The following is a 23,497-nucleotide window of genomic DNA, read 5'->3' as shown; positions in this document are numbered from 1 at the left end:
TTTCATTACTTGTGATTGGTCTGTTCATACTTTCTATTTCTTCCTGGTCCAGTCTTGGAATGTGATACCTTTCTAAGAATTTGTCCATTTCTTCCAGGTTGTCTATTTTATTGGCATAGAGCTGCTTGTAGTAGTCTCTTACGATGCTTTGTAATTCTGTGGTGTCTGTTGTAACTTCCCCTTTTTCATTTCTAATTTTATTTATTTGAGTCCTCTCCCTCTTTTTCTTGATGAGTCTGGCTAATGGTTTATCAATTTTGTTTATCTTCTCAAAGAACCAGCTTTTAGTATTATTTATCTTTGTTATCCTTTTCTTTATTTCTATTTCATTTATTTCTGCTCTACTTTTGCTGCATCCCATAGGTTTTGGATTGTCATGTTTTCATTGTCATTTGTGTCTAGGTATTTTGTGACTTCCTCTTTGATTTCTTCAGTGATCTCTTGGTTATTTAGCAACGTATTGTTTAGCTTCCATGTGTTTGTGTTTTTTACGTTTTTTTCCCTGTAATTGATTTCTAATCTCATAGCGTTGTGGTCAGAAAAGATGCTTGACATGATTTCAATTTTCTTAAATTTACTGAGGCTTGATTTGTGACCCAAGATGTGATCTATCCTGAGGAATGTTCCATGCACACTTGAGAAGAAAGTGTAATCTGCTGTTTTCGGATGAAATGTCCTGTAAATATCAATTAAATCTATGTGATCTATTGTGTCATTTAAAGCTTGTGTTTCCTTATTAATTTTCTGTTTGGATGATCCATCCATTGGTGTAAGTGAGGTGTTAAAGTCCCCCACTATTATTGTGTTACTGTCAATTTTCTCTTTTAGAGCTTTAGCAGTTGCCTTATGTACTGAGGTGCTCCTATGTTGGGTGCATATATATTTATAATTGTTATATCTTCTTCTTGGATTGATCTCTTGATAATTACATAGTGTCCTTCCTTGTCTATTGTAACATTCTTTAGTTTAAAGTCTATTTTATCTGATATGAGTATTGCTACTCCAGCTTTCTTTTGATTTCCATTTGCATGGAATATCTTTTTCCATCCCCTCACTTTCAGTCTGAATGTGTCCCTAGGTCTGAAGTGGGTCTCTTGTAGACAGCATATAGATGGGTCTTGTTTTTGTACCCATTCAGCAAGCCTGTGTCTTTTGGTTGGAGCATTTAATCCTTTCACATTTAAGGTAATTATTAATATATATGTTCTTATTACAATTTTCTTAATTTTGGGGTGTTTGTTCTTGCTGCTTTCAATAATTTTTCTTTGTCTTTAATTTTTGTCAATTTGATTCCTATGTGTCTCAGAGTGTTTCTCCTTGGGTTTATTCTATCAGGGACTCTTTGCTTCCGGGACTTGGGTGACTGTTATTCTTCCCATGTTAGGAAAGTTTTCAGCTATTATCTCTTCAAATATTTTCTCAGGTCCTTTCTCTCTCTCTTCTCCTTCTAGACCCCTATAATGCAAATGTTGGTGCATTTAATGTTGTCCCAGAGGCCTCTTAGACTGTCCTCATTTCCTTTCATTCTTTTTTCTTTAGTCTGTTCTGCAGCAGTGAATTCCACCATTCTGTCTTCCAGGTCACTTATCCGTTCTTCTGCCTCAGTTATTCTGCTATTGATTCTTTCTAGTGTATTTTTCATTTCAGTTACTGTATTGTTCATCTCTGTTTGTTTGTTCTTTAATTCTTCTAGATCTTTGTTAAACATTTCTTGCATCGTCTCGATCTTTGCCTCCATTTTTTTTTCAAGGTCCTTCTGAATTCTTTTTCTGGAAGATTTCCTATCTCCATTTCATTTAGTTGTTTTCCTGGGGTTTTATCTTGTTCCTTCATCTGGTACATAGCCCTCTGCTTTTTCATCTTGTCTATCTTTCTGTGAATGTGGTTTTTGTTCCACAGGCTGCAGGATTGTAGTTCTTCTTGCTTCTGCTGTCTGCCCTCTGGTGGATGAGGCTATCCACCTTACATGTTCTTAATTCCCATTCAGATTGAGTACTGAAAACTAAACATACAGCTTTTAGTAGGATTATACCTATGGAAAATATAATATTCAAGTATCAGAAAATAAATTTTAAAACTTTATTACTTATTTGAGGCAAAATAAATTCAGGAGCAAAACATACAACAAATACTATGATTCAAGTTCTCTTCAAAATCTTCCAAGTAAATATTTGTTAACCCCATAGAGTAAGAAGTTTGTTTTTCCCATTTTCTAATAGATCACTTCATAAGAGATAGTCAAGTGTGACTTAATCTTCAACATAGAAGAGTATCCCTGAGGATAATTTTAAAACTTTTAGTAAGAAAAGTCATAACTTTAAAACACCTCATAATTGATATTCTCAGAACTTAAAATCATTACTCATGTAAACTTTTGTCATAAGAGCATTTGATCCTCTTCTCTATGGTAACAGCTTCCACTGTATTTAGAAGAATAAATGTATTCTATTTTCTGCAGTAAACTTTCAATTCTTAGTAGTTATAGAGAAAACAAATAAGATGGATGGCTGAAATGTACCAACAATTCCAAACCACATTTAAATCAACAACTTCAACATTTCCCCCCAGCTAAGTAATTTATCTACGTTGTTAGGAAGGGAAAATGGTTGTTTTGAGTTTCATCTCCTTCCTAGATCTCTACAGATCCTGACGGAAATGACTTACAAAGTGCTAAAGCCAAGGAGAGAAGGTGAGAAGCATGTCTTCAGATAATCCGCCAGCTGGGTAGTCAGTAGACAGCCAGCCAAGGCTGGATTGACTCAGTCGATAGAATCTGGCAGCAGCCTGATTTACATATCTGATGTCTCAGCCTGAGCTCCCAGTTGCCTTTGCTGTTATAGTAATACAAAGAGCTTTTCTTTGGTTCTGTCACATGAATATCTCCTAATGCATCTTCCTAGCCACGGCTTTGAATCTAAAAGAATAGAGGACTTACCCAGATAAAGGTTGGCATTACTTTAAGCATTAAATATGTCCTGAACTGGGGAGTGTAAAGTTGACATTTAAGGTCAAAATCATTTATTTAAAACAAAAACTTTACTGAAGGGGACAGTAATGCTTTTACTCAAAGGTAGATTAAATTGTCTAACCTGTGTGAAAAAAACTGTCTTCCCAGCTCAATAGGGTGTTCGATTAATTGCCTAGGATCATTGCAGAGTCAATGTACCTATTTAATGGTACTGAAAAGATGAGATTTCATCAAATCATGACGCAGAAAACTTCCATAGATGCCAATTTTATCCTGAATTACATCTAAGTTCTTAGAACCACAGAACTTTATATCTAGAAGTAACCTTAACAACCATCTGTCATGGACAACCCCATTTTGCAAATGAAAAAACTCAGGCCCAATTGACTTACCTTAAGCCACATGGCCAGTTAGTGGAAAAGTTTAGACTAGAACTCAGGCATTCTTGAGGTGCAGGCATTATAAACTGTTCTGTGCTGCTAATATCATATTAGAGTGTAGAATTCCTATTGCAAGTGCAAGTTGGTGATAAACATTTTATAAATTAGAATTGACCAAGTAGAGCAACATGAAACATTTTTGCCATGACTGCTTCCCCTTCCAAGTCTAACTTGCAACACACATGAACCAGTATAGATATTCTTCCTATGAAACCTAGTAAGCAATGTACTTACTTGTGTCCACTGTTTTTTCAGGAAGGAGTTATCAAATTTGGAAAGGCAATCATTTAAGAATATGTGAGTCAAGAAAAAGTCAATCTGCTCTAGACCTATTAAGAAGACTGAAATAATTAATCTGTCTCTATCTTCCTTCTAATCAAATGCTGGGTTTCAGTTTTTAGTTCTATAGTGGCTCATCTGTTCAAATTGTTTAAAATAAGACTTGAATTTTATTAAACTTGGTACATTTTAATATCTGATTGTTGTTACAAATACATTTGCTAAGTAGAATGAAGATAATTTCCTTTAATTTTTAATTTACTTAAACATTTTAAATCAGATGGTTAAAAAGCACTCTTGATAGATGGGCATCTTTTGGTTTTAGGCAAAGTCAATCCTATAAGACTGCTAATTTTGGGTGAAACAGGAACACATATAAGGTTAGAACATTTGCAAGCTTACTGGAAATCCACTACCTTTGGTGTATGTGATGAAGTAAGTATTCTCTGTCCTGGAACCAGCTCTGAATCACTTTTCCTGGCCTAATTTATAATAGAGCAGTACAGGGGAACTCACACAGAGCAGGCCAAAGGACCTCTGTCTCCACATCAGTAATAGGATCTACTGCATGAGCAGCTTTCTGCATAAAAGGATCATTTTACCTTTTCTTTTCTCCAGTTGTTCTGTTTCCAAAATGTAGTTGTCAGATATATCTTGAGTAATCATTAGAAATGTTTGTTTTTATCCCACTATGATTAAAATTTAGTTCATTCATAAAATTACCAGGTGACTAAACTTCATGAACTTTCTCCAGAATTTTCAGGCCAATTTGATGATCTCACACTGCCTTAAACTAAAACTGCTTCAAGAACTTGAATATTCAGGAATGCAAAGCAAACTTTGAGGATGCGTGCACAATATTCCACAAAGGAGCCCCCCTGAGATACTTACTTATTGATGCATCTGTGATATCCTGTGTCCTTGGGACCCTGGTACCAAGTGGAAATGCTGCCAACTCTCAAGATGCTGACATTTCCCCCAATATACAGCAAATGTATCACAAGACATTGCCACACCCAAGAGTAAAAGAAGTTTCAATGCACTAAATGCACGACATCTTGTTTTTAAATAACCAGCTCTGGTTGAGCACATGCCAGTGGGCTGTTCTTTTTTTTCCGCGTTCCATTACTACACAACCCAACGTACTTTTCAAAATGCAAACTAATATAAAGTTTCACACAAACTTCATAAGGAGAGAGCATGATGGAGAGAGAGTGCCTTTGACTTAATTTCAATCTAAATTTATTTCAATAAGTAAAACTCCATTGGGGGACTGTTGACAACTTTTTCCCATCCTGAGAGAAGAGACTGTATTTAATCCAACCATTATGTTTGGCTTAATTGTGATACCCGCCAGTGTACTGATTCCATTGCAAGAGTGATAAAAGATACTGATTGGCTCTTTTTGCTAGATTCCTAGTCATGCTAACATAATCAACTGTTCTCCAAATCACACAACAGAGGAAAAGATTAAATTACCCTTGACTCATGTTCTCTAGGTTGCTTTGATTTTATGTTCAGAAAATCTGTCGCTCATATCATAGCAAAGTTTTAACTTTTATGTTAATGTTAAATAATTCAGCACAGCAGTCACCTTCAGAGAATGCTTTGGGTTTATTTTTTACAGTTGCAATCCCCTGTAACTATTCCACCTCTGAGTGCTATGTTTAAAACACTAACTACCCAAAAGTGTTCACATTAATTTAAAACACTTAAGAGGACCAAAATATGTTAGGCAATACTTCTTGACTCTGCATGAAAAATTAGACAGGTGAGAACAACAGAAAAGTAAAAATTCAGGTATTTAAAGAAAAAATATACAAAGTTTAGACAATATTTTTCTTTCAAGACTATTTGCAAATAAAATTCTGCTGAGCACTGGGTGAGACGGGGTGAAAGTCGGGGAGGGGGTATAGTATATTACAAGTCACTGTGAAAAGTCCACCATAAGGACTCAAGGTCCTTAGGCTCCAGCTCAGGACATAAAACATAATCTGGTTCACTGTCTGAACACCGTGTGACTCTGTCCTTCCCCTTTTTAAGTGTAAATCTCGCCTTCCTATCAGCATTTCCCATTCCTCGAGGACAGAAATTTTGCTTCATACAATTTCTTTCCTCCAGAGACTTGCATAGTAGTGACATGTGTGCAAAATGTGTTTGTTGAATTGACGAATCAAAAGCCTAAAGACATACACAAAATGATACATCAAAAGAGAAAGTGTTGTGTTACAAGCGGCAAATATACATGCTCCCATCTCATTTTATTTACACTTCTCTTGGTTGAAAGAGCTGTCAAGCTTTGCACTATGGCTATTTGTGCTGATACCTCTCTCTGTTTATTCATCTGTATATCGCACACAATCTACTAAAATTCTTTATAGTTGGTATGAGTTGAATGCCGTGAATAAAGTCAATAAATGAATTTTTTCTTAAAGTCAGTTTTGCAAGAGGTTAGGACAAAGGGCTGGACTTAGGTTGATGGGGAGGGAATTAAGGCTAGGAAGTCATTTGAGGTGGTATAGAATAGAAATACAAGGGATGGAGAATGAAAAGTACGTGGCAAATAAATCAGCTTGACTGAAGGAGAAGGTTCAAATAGAAGGAAACGGGAGATGAGGGTGGCAAAACAGGCAGCATGGTGGGTGAAGGTTTTGCAAGGCTAGTTAAAAATCAAAAATAGAATCTGAGGATGATAATTCCCATTGTTGAATTAGAGAAAGGTAGAGACTAGATGGAGGACTAGTCAGCCTATTAAAAAATTCAGGTGGGAGGAGAAGAGAGCCTGTTGAGAACCTTGGCTGTGTCAATGTAAGGAAATGGATACACATGAGAAATACCGTGACGAAAGAAGCAGTAGCTCTCATTGATGTTGAATTGTAAATAAAAAGACCTTATAGGATAGCCAAGACATATATATATATATATATACACACACACACACACACACATACACACAATGGAATACTCCCCATCCATAGAAAAGAATGAAATAATGCCATTTGCAGCAACGTGGATGGACCTAGAGATGATCATACTAAACAAAGAAAGTCAGAAAGAGAAAGATAAATACCATATGATATCACTTATATGTGGAATCTAAAACATGACACAAATGAACCTATCTACGAAACAAAACCAGACTCACAGATATAGATAACAGACTTGTGGTTGCTAAGGGGGAGAGGAGCTAGGGGTGGGAAGGATTGGGAGTTTGGGATTAGCAGAGGCAAACTATTTATATATAGGATGGATAAATAACAAGGTCCTACTATATAGCACAGGAAACTATATTCAATATCCCGTGACAAACCATAATGGAAAAGAATAAATATGTGTGTGTATGTATGTATGTATGTATGTATAACTGAGTCACTTTGCTGTACAGCAGAAATTAACACAACATTGCAAATCAACTAGACTTCAATAATTTTTTTTAAAGACCTGAGGGGGGCTTCCCTGGTGGCGCAGTGGTTGAGAGTCCGCCTGCCGATGCAGGGGACACAGGTTCGTGCCCCAGTCCGGGAGGATCCCACATGCCGCGGAGCGGCTGGGCCCGTGAGCCATGGCAGCTGAGCCTGCGTGTCCGGAGCCTGTGCTCCGCAACGGGAGAGGCCACAACAGTGAGAGGCCCGCGTAAAGACCTCAGGACTTCCACGGCAGTCCAGTGGTTAAGACTCTGCCTTCCAATGCCGGAGGCGTGGGTTCGATCCCTGATCGAAGATTCCCACATGCCGTGGGGTGCGGCCAAAAACTTTTAAAAAGACCTCATTGGAGTTAATATATATATAGAGAAAGAACATTTGAAAATCACTTGGAGGAAATGAGGACCATTGGCTTGGTGTTATCTTTTGCAGGGGTCAGAAAAGGAAAAATGAATACCTAGGGAACTAAAAAATGAACCCAGTTTTTGACCTATTACATTTCTATTGTTTGGTCTTGAGACATCTAGGTGATGTCCTGTAATCAAATGTAGGAGTGTGACTAAAGTAAAATTTTAGGGCTGAGGCTAGAGATGGGTTTTGAAAATAATGTACAATGTCCATGCATTAAAAGCACCACTGTAGAAGGAAAAAAGTCTAACCTAGCCAAAGAAATTTTGATAGTGTTCTACTGAAATTGCAATGTATTTCCCAATGTAACCACCCACAGTTACAACCTTGTGTTCAATGATGAGGAACATAAGCGGATCACCAATGATCCACTTGTAAGCCTGGTTTGGACCTTACCAGGTCGCCTGCCCTGACTGTAAGTTACTGGAGCACAGGGGCTGCTGTACCTCCCACTGCATGAACACAGACGGCTGCCCGGGGGAGAAACTCAGTAAATGTTTGTAAAATTAAACATCTCCGTTCCTGGCTCTAGCACTAAGCAATTCTTTCAGTAACTAATTTTTATTTTTAACAACCCCAAGGTTAATCCTAAACAAAAAAAAGAAAACCTTACCTTTTATTTGCAAAACATAATTATACTACTTTAATAGCCTTAAAAGACTTAGCAGTGACGCTATGACCTACATTACCTACATTAGTGGATATTTTCTTAGAGAACATGAAAATCCAGAGTGGGGAAGTGATGCTTGCTCTTTCAGAGACCAGAGCTCCACCCCTGCCCCACTCCCCCCGCCCTGCCTCCCCCGGCAAATCGCGGGGCAATAAAGGGACAAGTCACTTAGAAATGGCATTCTGATTTTAAATTCAGGTTTGGAGAGTTTCTGAAAAACTGTCTGATGACCACAGAGCCACCAAAATTGCACTGCGGCAAGGAGTCTAACACCACAGCTCTCCTCTGTGTGTCTTTAGCCTGGGAAGGAGACATCAATTCCACCTTCAATGTTTAGAGCCTGTTCTACTTGCTTGAGTTATTGATTAATAATGTTCCCAGTTTGCTTTAGTGCTTTTCAGAAGCTGTCACTTCCCACCTCTGGCTGTGACATGTATTTGATATATCAATCAGGAAAGTCACCTCTGCTTTTGTTGCCCTAAATATCAGCCAGGCATTTACATAGCTACAACCCTATTCAGAGCATTGAGGGAGATTGTAGACAGGGATGCTCTTCAGTAAAATTGCAATTATTTGAGCAACTTCACCCCCACCTTACCCAGACTTGGGGAACACTCTGTCATTAGCATCTCTTCCTTTCCCCAGGTAAAAAACTGCCTGTAGGACAGGATACGTTACAACCATCCAAAGGTACAAATTACTGATAACCCAATGTGTTACTACTTACTGAGATGTTTTTGCATTTTTAAAGAGAGTAAATGTCTTAACCCTAAGGAATTTATTATAATTTTGAAATTTCAAGTACCAGTAAGCAGATAGAAAATATATGTCTTAAATAAGATCTGAAATGGGGGTAGGGAGTGTCTTCTGAAATTATGCCATGTAAATAAATCCACTCTATTATGGATATATTTGGCTTTTGATTCCTTCATACCACCACAGATACGATAATTTTAATTTCAGTATAAGATGACCTTTAAGACTGAATTTCCAAAACCCTCTAGAGGAAATATTTCCAAATATTAAATTAGCCAGTGTTTGGTAAAGAATAGGACCATCTCAGGTCATTAGGGAAAAGCTAAATTTAGAAAAAAAAAAAAAAATCTGTGCAGATGAACTCTAGGTCAATGTTTTCTAGAATATTTTCATTTTATTTCCTGATGATAAGTAGTAGAGTCTGATGCACTCAAGGTGACTTTCAATAAATGTAGGTTACCTGGTTGCCTGATTTGTTTCTTTTGATACTGAAATAGGCCAAACATTTGTATCTGTTCAGAAATGATTTCAGGTTGCTTTTTATTCTAAACATAATCTGTATTCTTTTTTTAGTGGTTACAACAGCTCCTCTTGGATGGCATCTATACAGTTCATTACCATTTTTGAGAAATCTTTAAGCAACTTGAGCCTAAGTCGAGCACACAAGCTGCTCATTTGGGAATACCTGTCCCCTACCACCACCACCAGGCAATAAACCCTAGATTCGTCTTCTGCCTTAGTCACCCACATAAGTTTTTATGAATAGTCTCTATGGGTCTTTTTTAGGCTTTAGTTTTAGGAGTTTTAGGTTTGCATAAAAGTTGAGCAGAAAGTACAGCGAGTTCCCATGTACCCTCTCACCCCACCTCACCCCCAGTTTTCCCCACTGTTAACATCTTGCATTAGTGTGGTATATTTACTACAATTGATGAGCCAATATTGATACTTTATTATTAGCTAAAGTTCATAGTTCACATTAGGGTTAACTCTTTGTGTTGTACATTCTATGGGTTTTGGGTAATGCATAATGACATGTATCCACTACTATATTGTTATGCAGAATAGTTTCACTGGCCTAAAAATGCCCTGTGCTCCACCTATTCATCCCTCCCTCACCCTATCCTGCCCCCAGCCCCTTGCAGCTGCTGATCTTTTTTCCTGTCTCCATAGTTTTGCCTTAGTCTATAGGTTTCCAACTGTATGTGTAAGACAGGGAACAATTTGACTAGGGTAGGGTCATAGAGATAAAACAAAGGGGATTTAAAGATTTACCATAAAGCACATTCAAATATAGCATGGGAACTACATTATTTTCACCAACTATATAGATGCATCTATTTATATTTTATTCAACTCACATTAATTGATAACATACTATGTGTCAGCAGTGCTTTAGGTGCTAGAGTTAACAATAGTAAGCAAGGCAGACAGCTTCTCTGCCCTCCTGGAGTGTATACTCAAATTGAGGGTAAAGAAAAAGGACAGAAATTAAACAAAAAGTCAAGTATTTTCAATACTGCCAAGTAAGATAACGGAAATCAAATAGGGTTACTTGATAGAGTGACAGTTGGAGACAGTGGTTAGGGAAGGCTTCTCTGAGGATATGACATTTGAGCTAAGAATTAAGAGATAAGAAGCAACTATCCATGCAAGAGAAGAACACTCCAAGCAGAGGGAACTGCAAGTAAAATGGCCTGGAGATGGGAACAAGCTGAGTCTGAAAGCCCACGTGACTGGGTGGAGTGAGCAGGAGAGAGTGTATGGGGATGAGGCGGGGAGAAGCAGGTGAGATAGGTAGGCAAGGCTAGGTCATAATTAGCCCTGTAAGCCACAGTAAGGAGTTTCAGTTTTATTTTAATGGGAAGCCACTGGAGGCAGGAAAGTGATATGATCTGATTTACGTTTTTAAATGATCACTCTGGATCTGCAGAGTATCTTAAAAGACATCTTTAAAATAAATACTAACATGAATACACCAAGAGTACTAAAGATGCCAACCAATACAATGCAAATCCTAAAGTAAAAATGGTGTTTCAAGATCATCCTGGCATGTATCTGGTCCTTATCCACAGCACCCTAGAAAAGAAATAACCAGCTGAGACATTAACAGTATTTTTGATTATGTCCACAATCTGCCAAGTTTACCATTTGGTATAGGGATATTTACACTTAATTCCCTACCAAAATGAAAAATCATTTCCATAGGGAGCTATAAAAGAACACTTCATTAGATGTATCTCTGCTTTCCAAGAGAATTCCCTGGCAGTCCAGTGGTTAGGACTCCACGCTTTCACTACCGAGGGCCCAGGTTCACTCCCTGGGTGGGGAACTAAGATCCCACAAGCCACGTCGCACGGCCAAAAAATAAAATTAAATTAAATTAAAAGAAGTATTTCTGCTTTCCACTATAGCCTTTTATTTTAAGCTTTGGAAAACCATGCTGTACCTGCAATTAGAAATTGCATTTTAGAAATACAAATGAGAAAAGGCTGATGTTCATATTTGGCGAGCAGATGTGGTACCAACACCATGGGACGCTTGGGGATGTGAAATGGAAATTGGCCGACCACAGTCCAGGTGCTTTTCTGCTTATTACAGGCCCAGCTCCAGGGGACCAGGCTCCCCTCTCAGTGAGTAATTTTTCTTTCTTAGCTTAAAAGAGAATTGGAACAATAAGTGATTTCCACTGTCTGTCTCTATGGCAACAGGTACCCTAATTTCACCTCTTAGATGGCAACTATACCTATTCACTGAATAGCTTTCAGTCCCTACTATTATGATGAAAAAATTGATTTCATGAAAAATGCTATTTAGGTTATAAGCAAACTTATCCCCCAGCAACCATAAAGTACAGTTTGTAAGAGGTAAAATCATTCATAAGCAGAATATACTCTGTGGGCTTTTCTTCCTTTTCAGGTGTAGGATATTTATCCCCAATGTCTCTCTTCTAGTTGTTTTTGGATGATAAGATATTATTCTTTTCTTCCTTAACATTTATTTTTATTTAATTATGAAAATTAGTCAGGTTCATTGTAAAGAGTTTGGCAAATACAGAAAAAATATAGAAAAGCATATGCAAGAAAATAAAACTCACTTTCCTTATTTAAAAATAATCACTATTAATATCCTGCTAGCATTTTAGATGTGTATACATATAAATAAAACTTAAATGCTATAGTGTATATTTTTTTGTAACCAGACTCTTTCACAAAACATATTATGAGGAATTCTTCACATCATTAAGTATTCTTCTAACATACAATTTTAATGGTTTCAAAGGAGTCCATAATATGGCTTACTGTATTTTATTTAACTTATCCCTCTGTGCTGACATTATTAACCATAAATGTTTATGTACACATCTATTGGCTTAGAATAAATCCCTGGATATGAAATACATGGATCAAATGGGATAAACATTTTAAATTATATTGCCAAATTTTTCCCCCAAATTATATCAATTTATTTTCCCACTGAAGGTAGATGGATAAAAGTATCCATTTCCTTAAATTCTTTATCAGAGGTACAGTTTTTAAAAAGAAAAAAATTGCCAGTTTGATGGAGAGGGGAAGTATCTCATATTTCTTTAACATCTTAAATTTAAAACTTATTTTAAGGTTAAATATGTTTTTACACTTTCATTATTTTTTTAGGGTGAGGAGATATATAAATTGCCTGTTCACCTCTGAAGCAAAGACTATTTGTTGTCCCCTAATATCCATTCTACCTCTGTTTCTTGGTAACAGAAGAGATGACTTTTAGTTGAGCACATAGCCCTTTAAAATAAAGACATTTCCCATTTTCATTTGCAGCTAAGTGTGTCTATGTGTCAACTCCAGATAGGCAAATGTGATCTATGCTTTTTCAGAGAAACATCCTTAAATGGAGAGGATAATGCCCTCTTTTTCCTCTTCATCATTCCTGATGGTTAGAATGCAGATATTATGGTTAGAGCTTCAACAGCCATTTTGGACCATGAGGATGTGCTAGAGATGGTGGAGCAGAAAGCTAGAGGGAGCCTAGGTTCTTAAGAATTTTATGAAAAGTGCCACACTGCATGGCTGGTTTCCAGATTTTTATGTGAGAAAATAAAACTTTGTATTTTTAAGCCATGATTAGTTTGCATTTTTAGTTTCATGAAGCTGAACTTAATCCTGACTGATGTAGATTAAGATTTTTTTTCTCATTGATTTTTAAGTGCTCTTTCTATTTTAAGGTTATTTACACTTTACCTGGCACACATGTCACACATTTTTCCAGCTTTTCATTTGGTCCTAATTTTTTTATGGAATTAGGATATGCAGAAATATAGTTATTCTTAAATTTATTTGCTACTTAAATTCCATTATATATTCAGAAAAATCAGATAACAGTATTAGCTTAGAAATATAAATTCCAGAGAAACAGTTTGTCTCAACCATCATAAGGCAGTACTGAGGCATAATTTTACTTCCTATAGGTATGCGATTAAATCGTTACATTGCAGGCTAAAGTCATTTAGATGATGAGAAATTGTGTATACTTTTGAGGACTTAATCAATAATTCATTGCTTGCTAAAGCAGAGATTTTCCATTTTTAATCTGTGGAGCTCTAGATTCAAAGCATTGCCTCAGAGGTCTCCACTGGGGCTTAGGTGGGGCTGAGTGGGCCAGCTCTGCCTGCCACTCCCAGTTGAGGTTTTAAAGGCAGTCACTCTGTGTTATTCACTGGAGTTCCACAAAAGAGCCCCTGCCATATGATTTCCTCCCCACACAGAGAAAAAATAGAGAGTAACAATTTCCTACCAGATCATAAGCAGCCAGCATCTTTTTCTGCACATCTGGAATTGCCCCCAGAGGCTCCAGATGAGGAAAATTGTCTTTCATCACAAGAGAGACGGAGGGAGTATTGTCACTGGTGATGAGCCGAGAGGACAGGGTCAACAGGCACTGCTTCAGACTGGCAATTGGAGGGAGTCCGCACAGTTCTTTAACAGACACTATGGCATTCTGTGGGGAAGAAAACATGGAATTACACTTCTGACCACATGACACATCCCCCCCAGCACTTCTAGGTTTACACAAAAGTATATTCATTAAAAGTATACCCTTAAATATATATGAAATTTGAAGCAAACTGGATTATAACCAACCAAAAATGTTGAGATACACATGGAGATAACACGCAGAGCTAATTCACAGCTACACTTCATCTTTCTCAGCTTTTAACAACTGCCACAAATATGCCACAAAGCAAAGCAGATTATGACCCAAGGCTACACAGTGCTTTTCAAAGCAGGGCTGTAGAATATTCTGGAATATCTGAAATGTTCTGGACAATGCGCACAAATTAATATTGGCTGATCATGAATATCTTGTTAAATTTGTATCATGATGATCATAAAATCATGTCAGTGGTTGTACATTGGAGTGCATCTTCTTTGAGTTTTTCCTCTCAAGGTAGCAGGCTGCTATTACTCATCATTCTCCTTTCACATAACCATCAGTGGTATTCCTTTGTCATCCCACCAGAAATACACCTGACAGACACACATAATAAAACACATTTCATGTAAAGCTACATTTGTCCATGTGACAGGCGTTTAAAAGATTCCTTTGAAATAGAAATTATGCCTATTAACAATGAACAATACCTAACCTAATGTGTGTCTCATGAATTTAGTGACAATGATGGTATTCATTTTTCTAGTAATTAGGCTCTAAATAATCCTAAACCAAAAAAAATTTGAGATGAGATAAATTATCAGTACTAACTGGAAAAATTTTATCTGTAGCCAACTCTCCTTATTATGTATTTTAAAGATGCAAAGGACATATTCCAAGAATTATATAGAACTACATAAAATCTACTTCTAATATATAAAGTCAGGTGTAGAAATGACTTATAACTAATCTAACATAGGGGCTTATAATAGTTATAGAATTATGTCAGAAAAAGTCAGGTAGATAATGCTGATATTTGGAGCCTATTTTTAAAATAGCAGCCAAGGCAACCCACCACAAGTTATACGTTTACAATCTAAGTATTTGTATGTGGTTTATGTAATATAGTATTTTCTACCATTTTGGTGATTTAAAATTGATTTTAAACCCATTCCAGAATTCCTCTGTGAAATAATGTAAAAATAAAGTTTTCACCAAGTCATGGTTTGGCATTCAGCATCACATGACTAATAACCATGAATGATCATTGGGTTTTGGTGGTGGTTATTTCTGGATTTAAAGCTCAATATTCCTATTTATTAAATGCAATATTTGGGAAATTACTTAACCTCTTCAAGCTTGTTTTCTATTTTGAATGTAGGGATTTTTGGTGAAGGTTACTATAAAAATGTTAATTAAAGGAGCAAACAAAGTAGATTGAAAAATATTCCTCTCCTGTTTTGCTCTCATACATAGACTCCTACTGCTTTTGCCAAACAATATCTTCTTGCACATTGCAGGAACTAAGCAAGCATTTGCTGTTTGATTGTTTCTTAGTAACATGAGCCTAGAATAAGCATATTAAATAGTCTTGAAGAAAAAAGTTTGCAGCCGTCTCCGATTATAAGCATTAATGAAGGCAAGAAAACTGACATTAAATTCCTACATGCTAAGGCTGGGTAATTTACATATACTCTCATTTAATTCTCATAATAATCCTGTGATGTAATTATTACTATTTTTCTTACCTTATGAGGAGAAAACTGATGATCAGATACCTGAAATAATTTGCTCAAGATCACACAGGGATAGAGTTTAATCCAGAATCCATGTCCTTTCAATTAAAGCACATTTCTAAGAGAAGACTAAATAGTTTTCAACAAGTTCAAGTGCTGAATTTTGTTTGTTTATTAGTTTTCTTTGTTTCGTGGAGGGTAATTTATTATTGCTGTACACAAACAACTAAGACATCATCTAATAGGCATTACATTTGTTTTATATGACTTCAAATACCCTTCTGTGTTCTTATCTGCAAATATTTTACATGTATACTTATAATTAGTATGCATGTGGTTGTATATATAAAATTTTGTATGTTACATGCACATATAATATTTTATATTCTATTCTTTTCACACTGTTTCATATACACATTCCCATATATCAATTTGGTTTTGTACTAGGGACATTTAGTGGATATATAAAGCATTTTGCTACATTGATACTCCATTAGCTGGCTTAGTTCAGGCCAGATTTAACATAGCATTCACCATTAGAAACATAAAATATATCTGTTTTACAGAAATAAAGTTACAGATGTAGAAAATAAACTTATGGTTACTGGGTGGGGGGGAGGGATAAATTGGAAGATTGGGATTGACACATACACACTACTAAATATAAAATAAATAACTAATAAGGACATACTGTATAGCACAGGGAACTCTACTCAGTACTCTGTAATGGCCTGTATGGGAAAAGAATCTAAAAAAGAGTGGATATATGTATATGTATAACAGATTCACTTTGCTGTACAGCAGAAACTAACACAACATTGTAAATCAACTATACCCCAATAAAATTTTTTTTAATATCTGTTTTATCACAGGCAATACTGAACTTAATTCAGCAGTACATGGGTTTACACATCCTCTGTGATAATATTTTGAGGACTCAGATCATTAGTAAAACACAAGGTTCACTGGTGAGAGAGGGGTCAGAAGACTCAGGGGTAAGGGAGGACAGTATGGGATTTTTCCTACCTGCATATTTTCTCTCATATCTATGGCTTCTCGTAAGGGATGAACTGCTATCTTAAAGATGTCATCTATGGTTTTAAGACCAATATTCCTGAGCATGGTATACTCCCGAACTTTCTTCCCCATTCTCACTGAAAGGCTGCGCTTCTGTGGCTTTCCTCCTCCACTTCTATTAGTTATTGCTATGTGGACAAAAAGAGTTACGTGCTCCATGATGTCACCCACAAAGGAGCGGAGGGGAACATGCCGATATCCAGGCTGCAAACATTCAAACGGTATGGTATATTGCCCTATAAACTCATCCCCAATGTAGTCGTCATCCAGAACCACAAAACGGATCATGGCCAGCTCAGGCAGGTTCACTTGAAACTCAAATGTCTCATCAAAAATAGGATTATCACTGTTTTGTTGTACAGTTTTAGTTCTTTGTTCGGAACAGTCGGCTGGAATTCCATGTATCTCTATACACACGTAGGGATCTATGACATCCCCTTTGGCACAAGCTCCCTTGGGCTTTGGGAAGTTCTGACCACTGATGATCTTAATATGAAGCACGAGAGGAGACACCCCAGGTACAATGCCCTTTGTATTTGCACTGAAGTAAGAAACTTCATCTCGCATGATAGACGGCCTTAGAACATAACCACATCCTCCATTTTGAAGAAACCAGCCTGTGTGAAGGTCCATCATTGGACCCGGAGTCTGGAAATTCATTGCCACAATCTGACAGCCACAATTCCAAAAGTCCTGTGGATTCAAGTTACTGGAATCGATTCTCATGGCACTTGGATAGATTCGTGATAAGAACTTCTTATTATAATTTACAAAATCCTCTGGGTATTCATTTGCAATTCGGCTGGCCTCTGTTTCACTAAATGAACAAATTTCCCAATAGTTCTGGCTTTTCATAGATAGTTCAAAATCCCTGTACTGAACAGATTTACAGATAGACACCAAGTCAGAGAGCTCCCTACACAGCGAGATTTGTTTCTGCTCACCATTGTAATCTACTGACATCCTTCGAGACATTTCAGCTTCTTCATCTTCGTCTGTAACTTCTCCTTCTAAAACATCTGGATCAGAAGGCAATTTCTTTCCTTTCACAATGATCATTCTTTTTAGTTTTTCTGGTGATGGAAGGTAGGATTCTGACGGCAAAGGTGTTTCAGTATAGAGTTTACTGCCAAAGACCTTTTTCATCTGTTGAACCATTACCTTCTGCTGTGGTAGGGAGCAGTGATTCCCCAAGCAAAGAATGAGTGGGTACTCAGAAGCCACAAAGGCAAATTTATTTATCACCTCTATGACACTTCGAAAGGAAAGGTGTGTTGTCATGTTATTTCGATTACAAAGGATTGGTTCATTGTCTGAACCGTCATTTACATCAAGTTCAATGCTTCGACAGCCCATTTTCAAAGCTCTAACATACCCGTTAATGTCAGCCGGCCCCCTGAACTGGTCTTCTATGAGATAGGTGTTGTGAGAGGCGTTGATGTAATAGTGAGATAATGGCTGGGTCATATCTTGGGCAACCTTTTTTTGTTCAGGATCAAAAATGTCACATTCTGGCGACAACAAATACTGGGTAAAGCCATCAATTGCAAGAAACCCTTTCTGACGTCCCTCTTCAGAAAGCTCATATCTCCGAATAATGTCTAAGCACATGTCCTCGGTGATATGGGTGACTCCTTGCTCAGCTTCTAAAAAAAGCATGAGATCATTGGCATCCAAATACTCTTTGTTTTTAGATATCTGTACAAGTAAGAAATACACTTCTGGCCTGGTGCAAAGTTCACAAAAAGCTTCACAAAACTCCTCTTCTGTCACTCGGGTGGTTAGCTTTTCTTTGCTCTTCTGGATTTCTTTAAACTTTAACCTTATCTTGGATTCCTTCAGGGTAGGGTTGAGTTGTTTTATTAACTCTACAGAGGTGTCTTCCAACATAATCCCATTCCCATCGATATCTGCTGCTTCAAACACCTTTTTCAACCACATAAACCTTGGTGTGTTCTGGTTGCCCTCCATAAAATCAAGGGGTTGCTTACTTCGAGAAACCAGATACCGTAACCCTGACACCCAGATGTTTGCTACATCTGCTGAATTGGCAACTAGGTCCAGAGACTCGTAGTTTTCCCCATGGAGTATGGAAAAGGCACAGTCCTCACAAATCTGATCAGCAAGGCCATTGTTTCTAAATGTTTCTGTGTTCTTCCCCAGTCGGATCTCTTTTATGGCAGAAATATCAAGCTTAGCTTTCTCAAGGTCTTTCTTGGAAGGTTCCCAGCGAAGAGCTTGGAGGTCTGTGTCCAGAGTGAAAAAACGGTTGTAAATGCGAGAATTTGGTCGTACTTTCTTCAGTTCACAGCCAGCTTGCATGAAACTGATGCAGTCGCTCGCGCTACTGATTTTCTTTTCTGATGGCATGCTGCTGAAAGACACGGTTTTCTTTCTTCCACCACATTTTTGGTTTGCAGGATCCTGTAAAGCAATTTGAAAATAATGAGTCAATTTCCTTTAGAAAATAAACAAATTCAATAACACTCTATGAGTGCCTCAGACTCCATTCAGCTATTATGATTATTTGGAAAGGAGCTAGCCTAAATTTTACCGTTTCACTGTTTCGGAAAAGAGAAATTGCCAAGAAAATTGATATTATTAAGTTCAGGAAAAAACCTTATTTTTCCAACGCCTGTGTGTTCTTTGAAATAAAATCAAGTACTAAGTTAACTACAAATCACTCTTATTTGTTCATTAAAGTAGATTTCCTAAGATCCTCTACCTGTTGGTACTTTGACAACCTTGCTCATGTCCCTACAGATATATGGAAGAAATAAAGTTGGATTTCTTTAAAAAGTTTTCCTCATTTACACTTTGCAACAGTTTAATTTTTATACTTAAAACTAGTTTAAATAATAGATTTTTACCTTAACATGCATTACATCAAAAAGGGCTTACAAGGGCTTTCCTGGTGGCGCAGTGGTTGCGCGTCCGCCTGCCGATGCAGGGGAACCGGGTTCGCGCCCCGGTCTGGGAGGATCCCACATGCCGCGGAGCGGCTGGGCCCGTGAGCCATGGCCGCTGGGCCTGCGCGTCCGGAGCCTGTGCTCCGCAACGGGAGAGGCCACAGCAGGGGGAGGCCCGCATACCACAAAAAAAAAAAAAAAAAAAAAAAAAAAGGGCTTACAATATAGCTTAACTAAAAAAAAAAAAATCACTTTTTTTCCTCAAATTAATTTGAAGAATAAAGGCAACTTGAAAGTCAGATTGAGAGCTAACAATAGACAAATGACTCTCACTTGAGCAATTTTTCAGACATAGGTAAACAATTTAAATGAACATTATGACAGAGTTGCCATAGGATCCAGAAAAAGATGAAAACTCTAATTTGAAAAGATACATGCACCCCAATGTTCATAGCAGCACTATTTACAATAGCCAAGACACGGTAGCAACCTAAGCGTCCATAAAAAGAAGATGTGATATATATACAATGGAATATTACTCAGCCATATAAAAGAATGAAATGATGCCATTTGTAGCAACATGGATGGACCTAGAGATTATCATACTAAGTGAAGTAAGTCAGAAAGAGAAAGACGAATACCATATGATATCCCTTATATGTGGAATCTAAAATATGATACAAATGAACCTATTTACAAAACAGAAACAGATTCACAGATGTAGAAAACAAACTTATGATTACCAAAGGGGCAAGGGAATGGGAGAGGGATAAATTAAGAGTTTGGGATTAACAGGTACAAACTACCATATACAAAATAGATAAACAACAAGGTCCTACTGTATAGCACAGGGAACTATATTTAATCTCCTGTAATAAATCATTATGAAAAAGAATATATATATAATAATATATGTTATATATATCTGAATCACTTTTCTGTACACCAGAAACTAAGACAACATTGTAAATCAACTATACTTCAATAAAAAAATAAAAATAAATGAACATTATGAGATTCACACCTACATTTCAGTATAATGCTATTAGCAGCCACTGTGTAACACCAAACAGAAATATGAATGGCTCCACTAATTTTTGAGGTTCTTCCAATGTGAATTAAATTTCAAAGCCTTTTGCCATAAGATTTCACAGGGAACAGTTGCATCTTACCTTTTATCCATTTCTGTAAGTGTCCTTGTATCTTAGTCTCAGAGTCCCTATTTCCTCAGCCCACTTGGCCCTTCCCTGAACAACAGTGCCAACAGGGCATCAAACTTCATCTGCGCAGATTAGTGTATTTTAAGCAGGTGAATTTCTTGTGGCTATTTCCTTCTTGGGTGTGTCTAGGCCTTTTCACCTATTGTCTGTTCTAAATTTCAGGCCCAGTCCTCTGAACACTCATAATCATAAGACGATGTATTTCATCTTAGTCCTGGTCTATCCACTGTGTCTATCATTCCCAATTCATTTGCACTGAATATCTGAACAATGCCACTTAAAACTGGATTTTTCGTTATACTTTCTTCTGTTCAGACCATAGACTCAAATTAACAATGCTCCCAATCATATTATCAATTCAGATAATTCTCCCAGGAACAAATTTCCCAAAAGTACCTTAGTGCATGTTTAAAGTGCCCAATTTTATAAAGCATATCAAAGAGACAGTATAGAGAGTAAAGGGCATGGTCCTTAGGGTAGAAATAACTAGTCTCCAGTTGGTATTATTCCACTCACTAGTGACCTTGGGTAAGTTACTTAGCCTCTCTGAATCTTAATTTCTGCTTTTAAGTAGGAACTAATAATCATTATATATAATAGAGCATTACTGTGAGACTCAAAAGGGAAAATGTTCATGAATATTCTTTGTAAGGTTAATCTTTTTGAAGGGAGAGGAACATTTCATCATACACCTGGTCTCTGTAGGACTTTCAGTAGGCACTGACCAGGATATTGGGGGTTATCCAGAAGTTGATTCATTCCTGAACTATGAGCATTTAAGACAGATCTTCAGTGAAAAACTGAAAATGTTTAAAAACAGTTTACTATTTTAAACACTGAAAAGTGTAGCCAAAGTAGTCTAGGCTGCTTCCTTCAGGCATTCTTTTAAAACAGGTTAGAATCTCTCTTCTAGGGTCTCATTTAATTGTGGTCTTGCCTGTAAGAGTCTCTCTATCTTATGATTCAGAAAAAGGCAGGATGATTTATTATTCAATTGACTAAAACCTTGCCTGTGAAAAAGAAACAAAATTTGCTTTAGTTATGGGATGTTGCTGGGATGATTCATTAACTCAAATATATATCTGATCTTCAAGTGACAAAGATATAAATTACTCAATTTAGATTAAAGGATATTGTCTCTTGGTGCCCTGGCATTTAAGAAGTTAGCCCCTGCTTTTCCAGAGAGTTGTTATTTTTAATTATCCCACAGTGGTCAATTTCCTCATCTTTAAGTTAAAAAACAACCATAAATCTTCAGCTGTTTACATACAGATGCACTATTAGAACACATTTAAATTTGTCACAGCCCACAAGCTCAGAAATATCAGATGTTTGTGTGTATTTTTCCACACCATCAAGGCAAGAACCTAAAGGTATTGCTGAGATGGGATTAATCTATCAAGTAAAATACTGAAGGAAACTGTGAATTGTGATGGTAAATTAGACTGTGGCTCAGCTTTTAAAGCTACCATTTCACTAGACTTTTAAGTATTGAGAGCTTTCACGTTAAAAATTATTTTTATATAAGCAGATCATATTCCAAATAAGATGATTGTCAACAGAATTATAAAACCTCTAATAGTTTCTAACAAAGCTTAAATGGGAAATCAGTGTTCCTCTGAATGCATGTATATATTTCCTCTACTTTATGCATGGTATACCATCCTTCTCCATGGTCTAAGTGCCAATCTTGACTTCAACCACTATTTTTTGAGAACAAAACTACTGCTGTCAGAATAGTTTTCTCTTATAAGCCTCTCTTCTTTGTGATGATATTGCCTCATATCAAGACTTTCTCTCCTAGTAAGATAAGTCTTCAAGAAATAAATGTTTTATATCTACCCTACAAAAGAATCCACCTACCTCGTAATGCTTATTTCTCCCCTTGACATGCAACTTTTACATGATTATAAAACTTAACCTAAAATGCTTTAAAACTTAGAACCAGTGGAAAAGATAACAATCTTTAGATTGTCATCTCACAAAGGACAAAATCCAAAGTTATTACAAGCCCCCAAATGAGCAAATATATATACTTTATATATATAATATATAGAGAGCCATAGTACATATGAACAAATAGTTTGTTTGCTGTTGACTAGAGCCAAGATTATTTATATTCAAAATATGCTGGAAAAGTTTCAGGGCTCTGATGTTTCTCTACATCTGTTCTTTCAATGGTCAAGCTATGCATTAGCTCTGAAAAGTTGGCAGAAGGGGAGATGGAAACTGTGTTAGAGTGGACGGGGACGACGGGCTACTCCAAATCTATTTCTGAGCTTCTTCACCACCAAGGCCTCTTTGCTGAGCCCTACACCCCTCTGTAGTTCCCTCAAGAAGATCTTAGCAGATTGATGGTGGGGAAGGAGTACTATTCTAATAAACAGACTGGGGGTATCTCCAACTGAAGAAAGTTAAAGTACTGGTTATAGATCTTCCTGTTGATAAACACACCAAAAAACATTTGATGATGAAATAAGAGCAAATCCATTACAGTTATCTATACATTAGGAAGAGAGGTACTTTTGGCACTTTCCAAGAGAAACCAAAGTGTGTTTTTAGTTCCGGTGTGTTCTTGCCAGTTTCTAGCTCATGAGATGATTGAATTGACTCCAATGACCATAAGGTCATTATTATAAGGAGATTATTATAAGGTATGAGAACTTGACATTTATTTCAAAGCTAAATT

The 23,497-nt window shown here is 36.9% G+C and overlaps 1 protein-coding gene across 1 annotated transcript in view; it reads right to left on the bottom strand.

Moving 5' to 3' along the window:
• PLCL1 (phospholipase C like 1 (inactive)) overlaps positions 1 to 23,497 on the bottom strand; it is a 370,265-nt gene that overhangs the window by 63,522 nt on the left and 283,246 nt on the right. Inside the window, exons 2-3 of the mRNA XM_024124454.3 lie at positions 16,629 to 19,103; positions 13,729 to 13,932 (exon numbers count right to left, since the gene is read on the bottom strand). Of these exons, the coding sequence (XP_023980222.2) occupies positions 13,729 to 13,932; positions 16,629 to 19,103 (2,679 nt within the window). The remainder of the gene's footprint in view (positions 1 to 13,728; positions 13,933 to 16,628; positions 19,104 to 23,497) is intronic.

The sequence above is a fragment of the Physeter macrocephalus genome, chromosome 2 (assembly GCF_002837175.3).
Source record: "Physeter macrocephalus isolate SW-GA chromosome 2, ASM283717v5, whole genome shotgun sequence".
In the NCBI taxonomy this organism is placed as follows: Eukaryota; Metazoa; Chordata; class Mammalia; order Artiodactyla; family Physeteridae; genus Physeter; species Physeter macrocephalus.
This window is presented reverse-complemented; position numbering and strand designations above follow the sequence as displayed.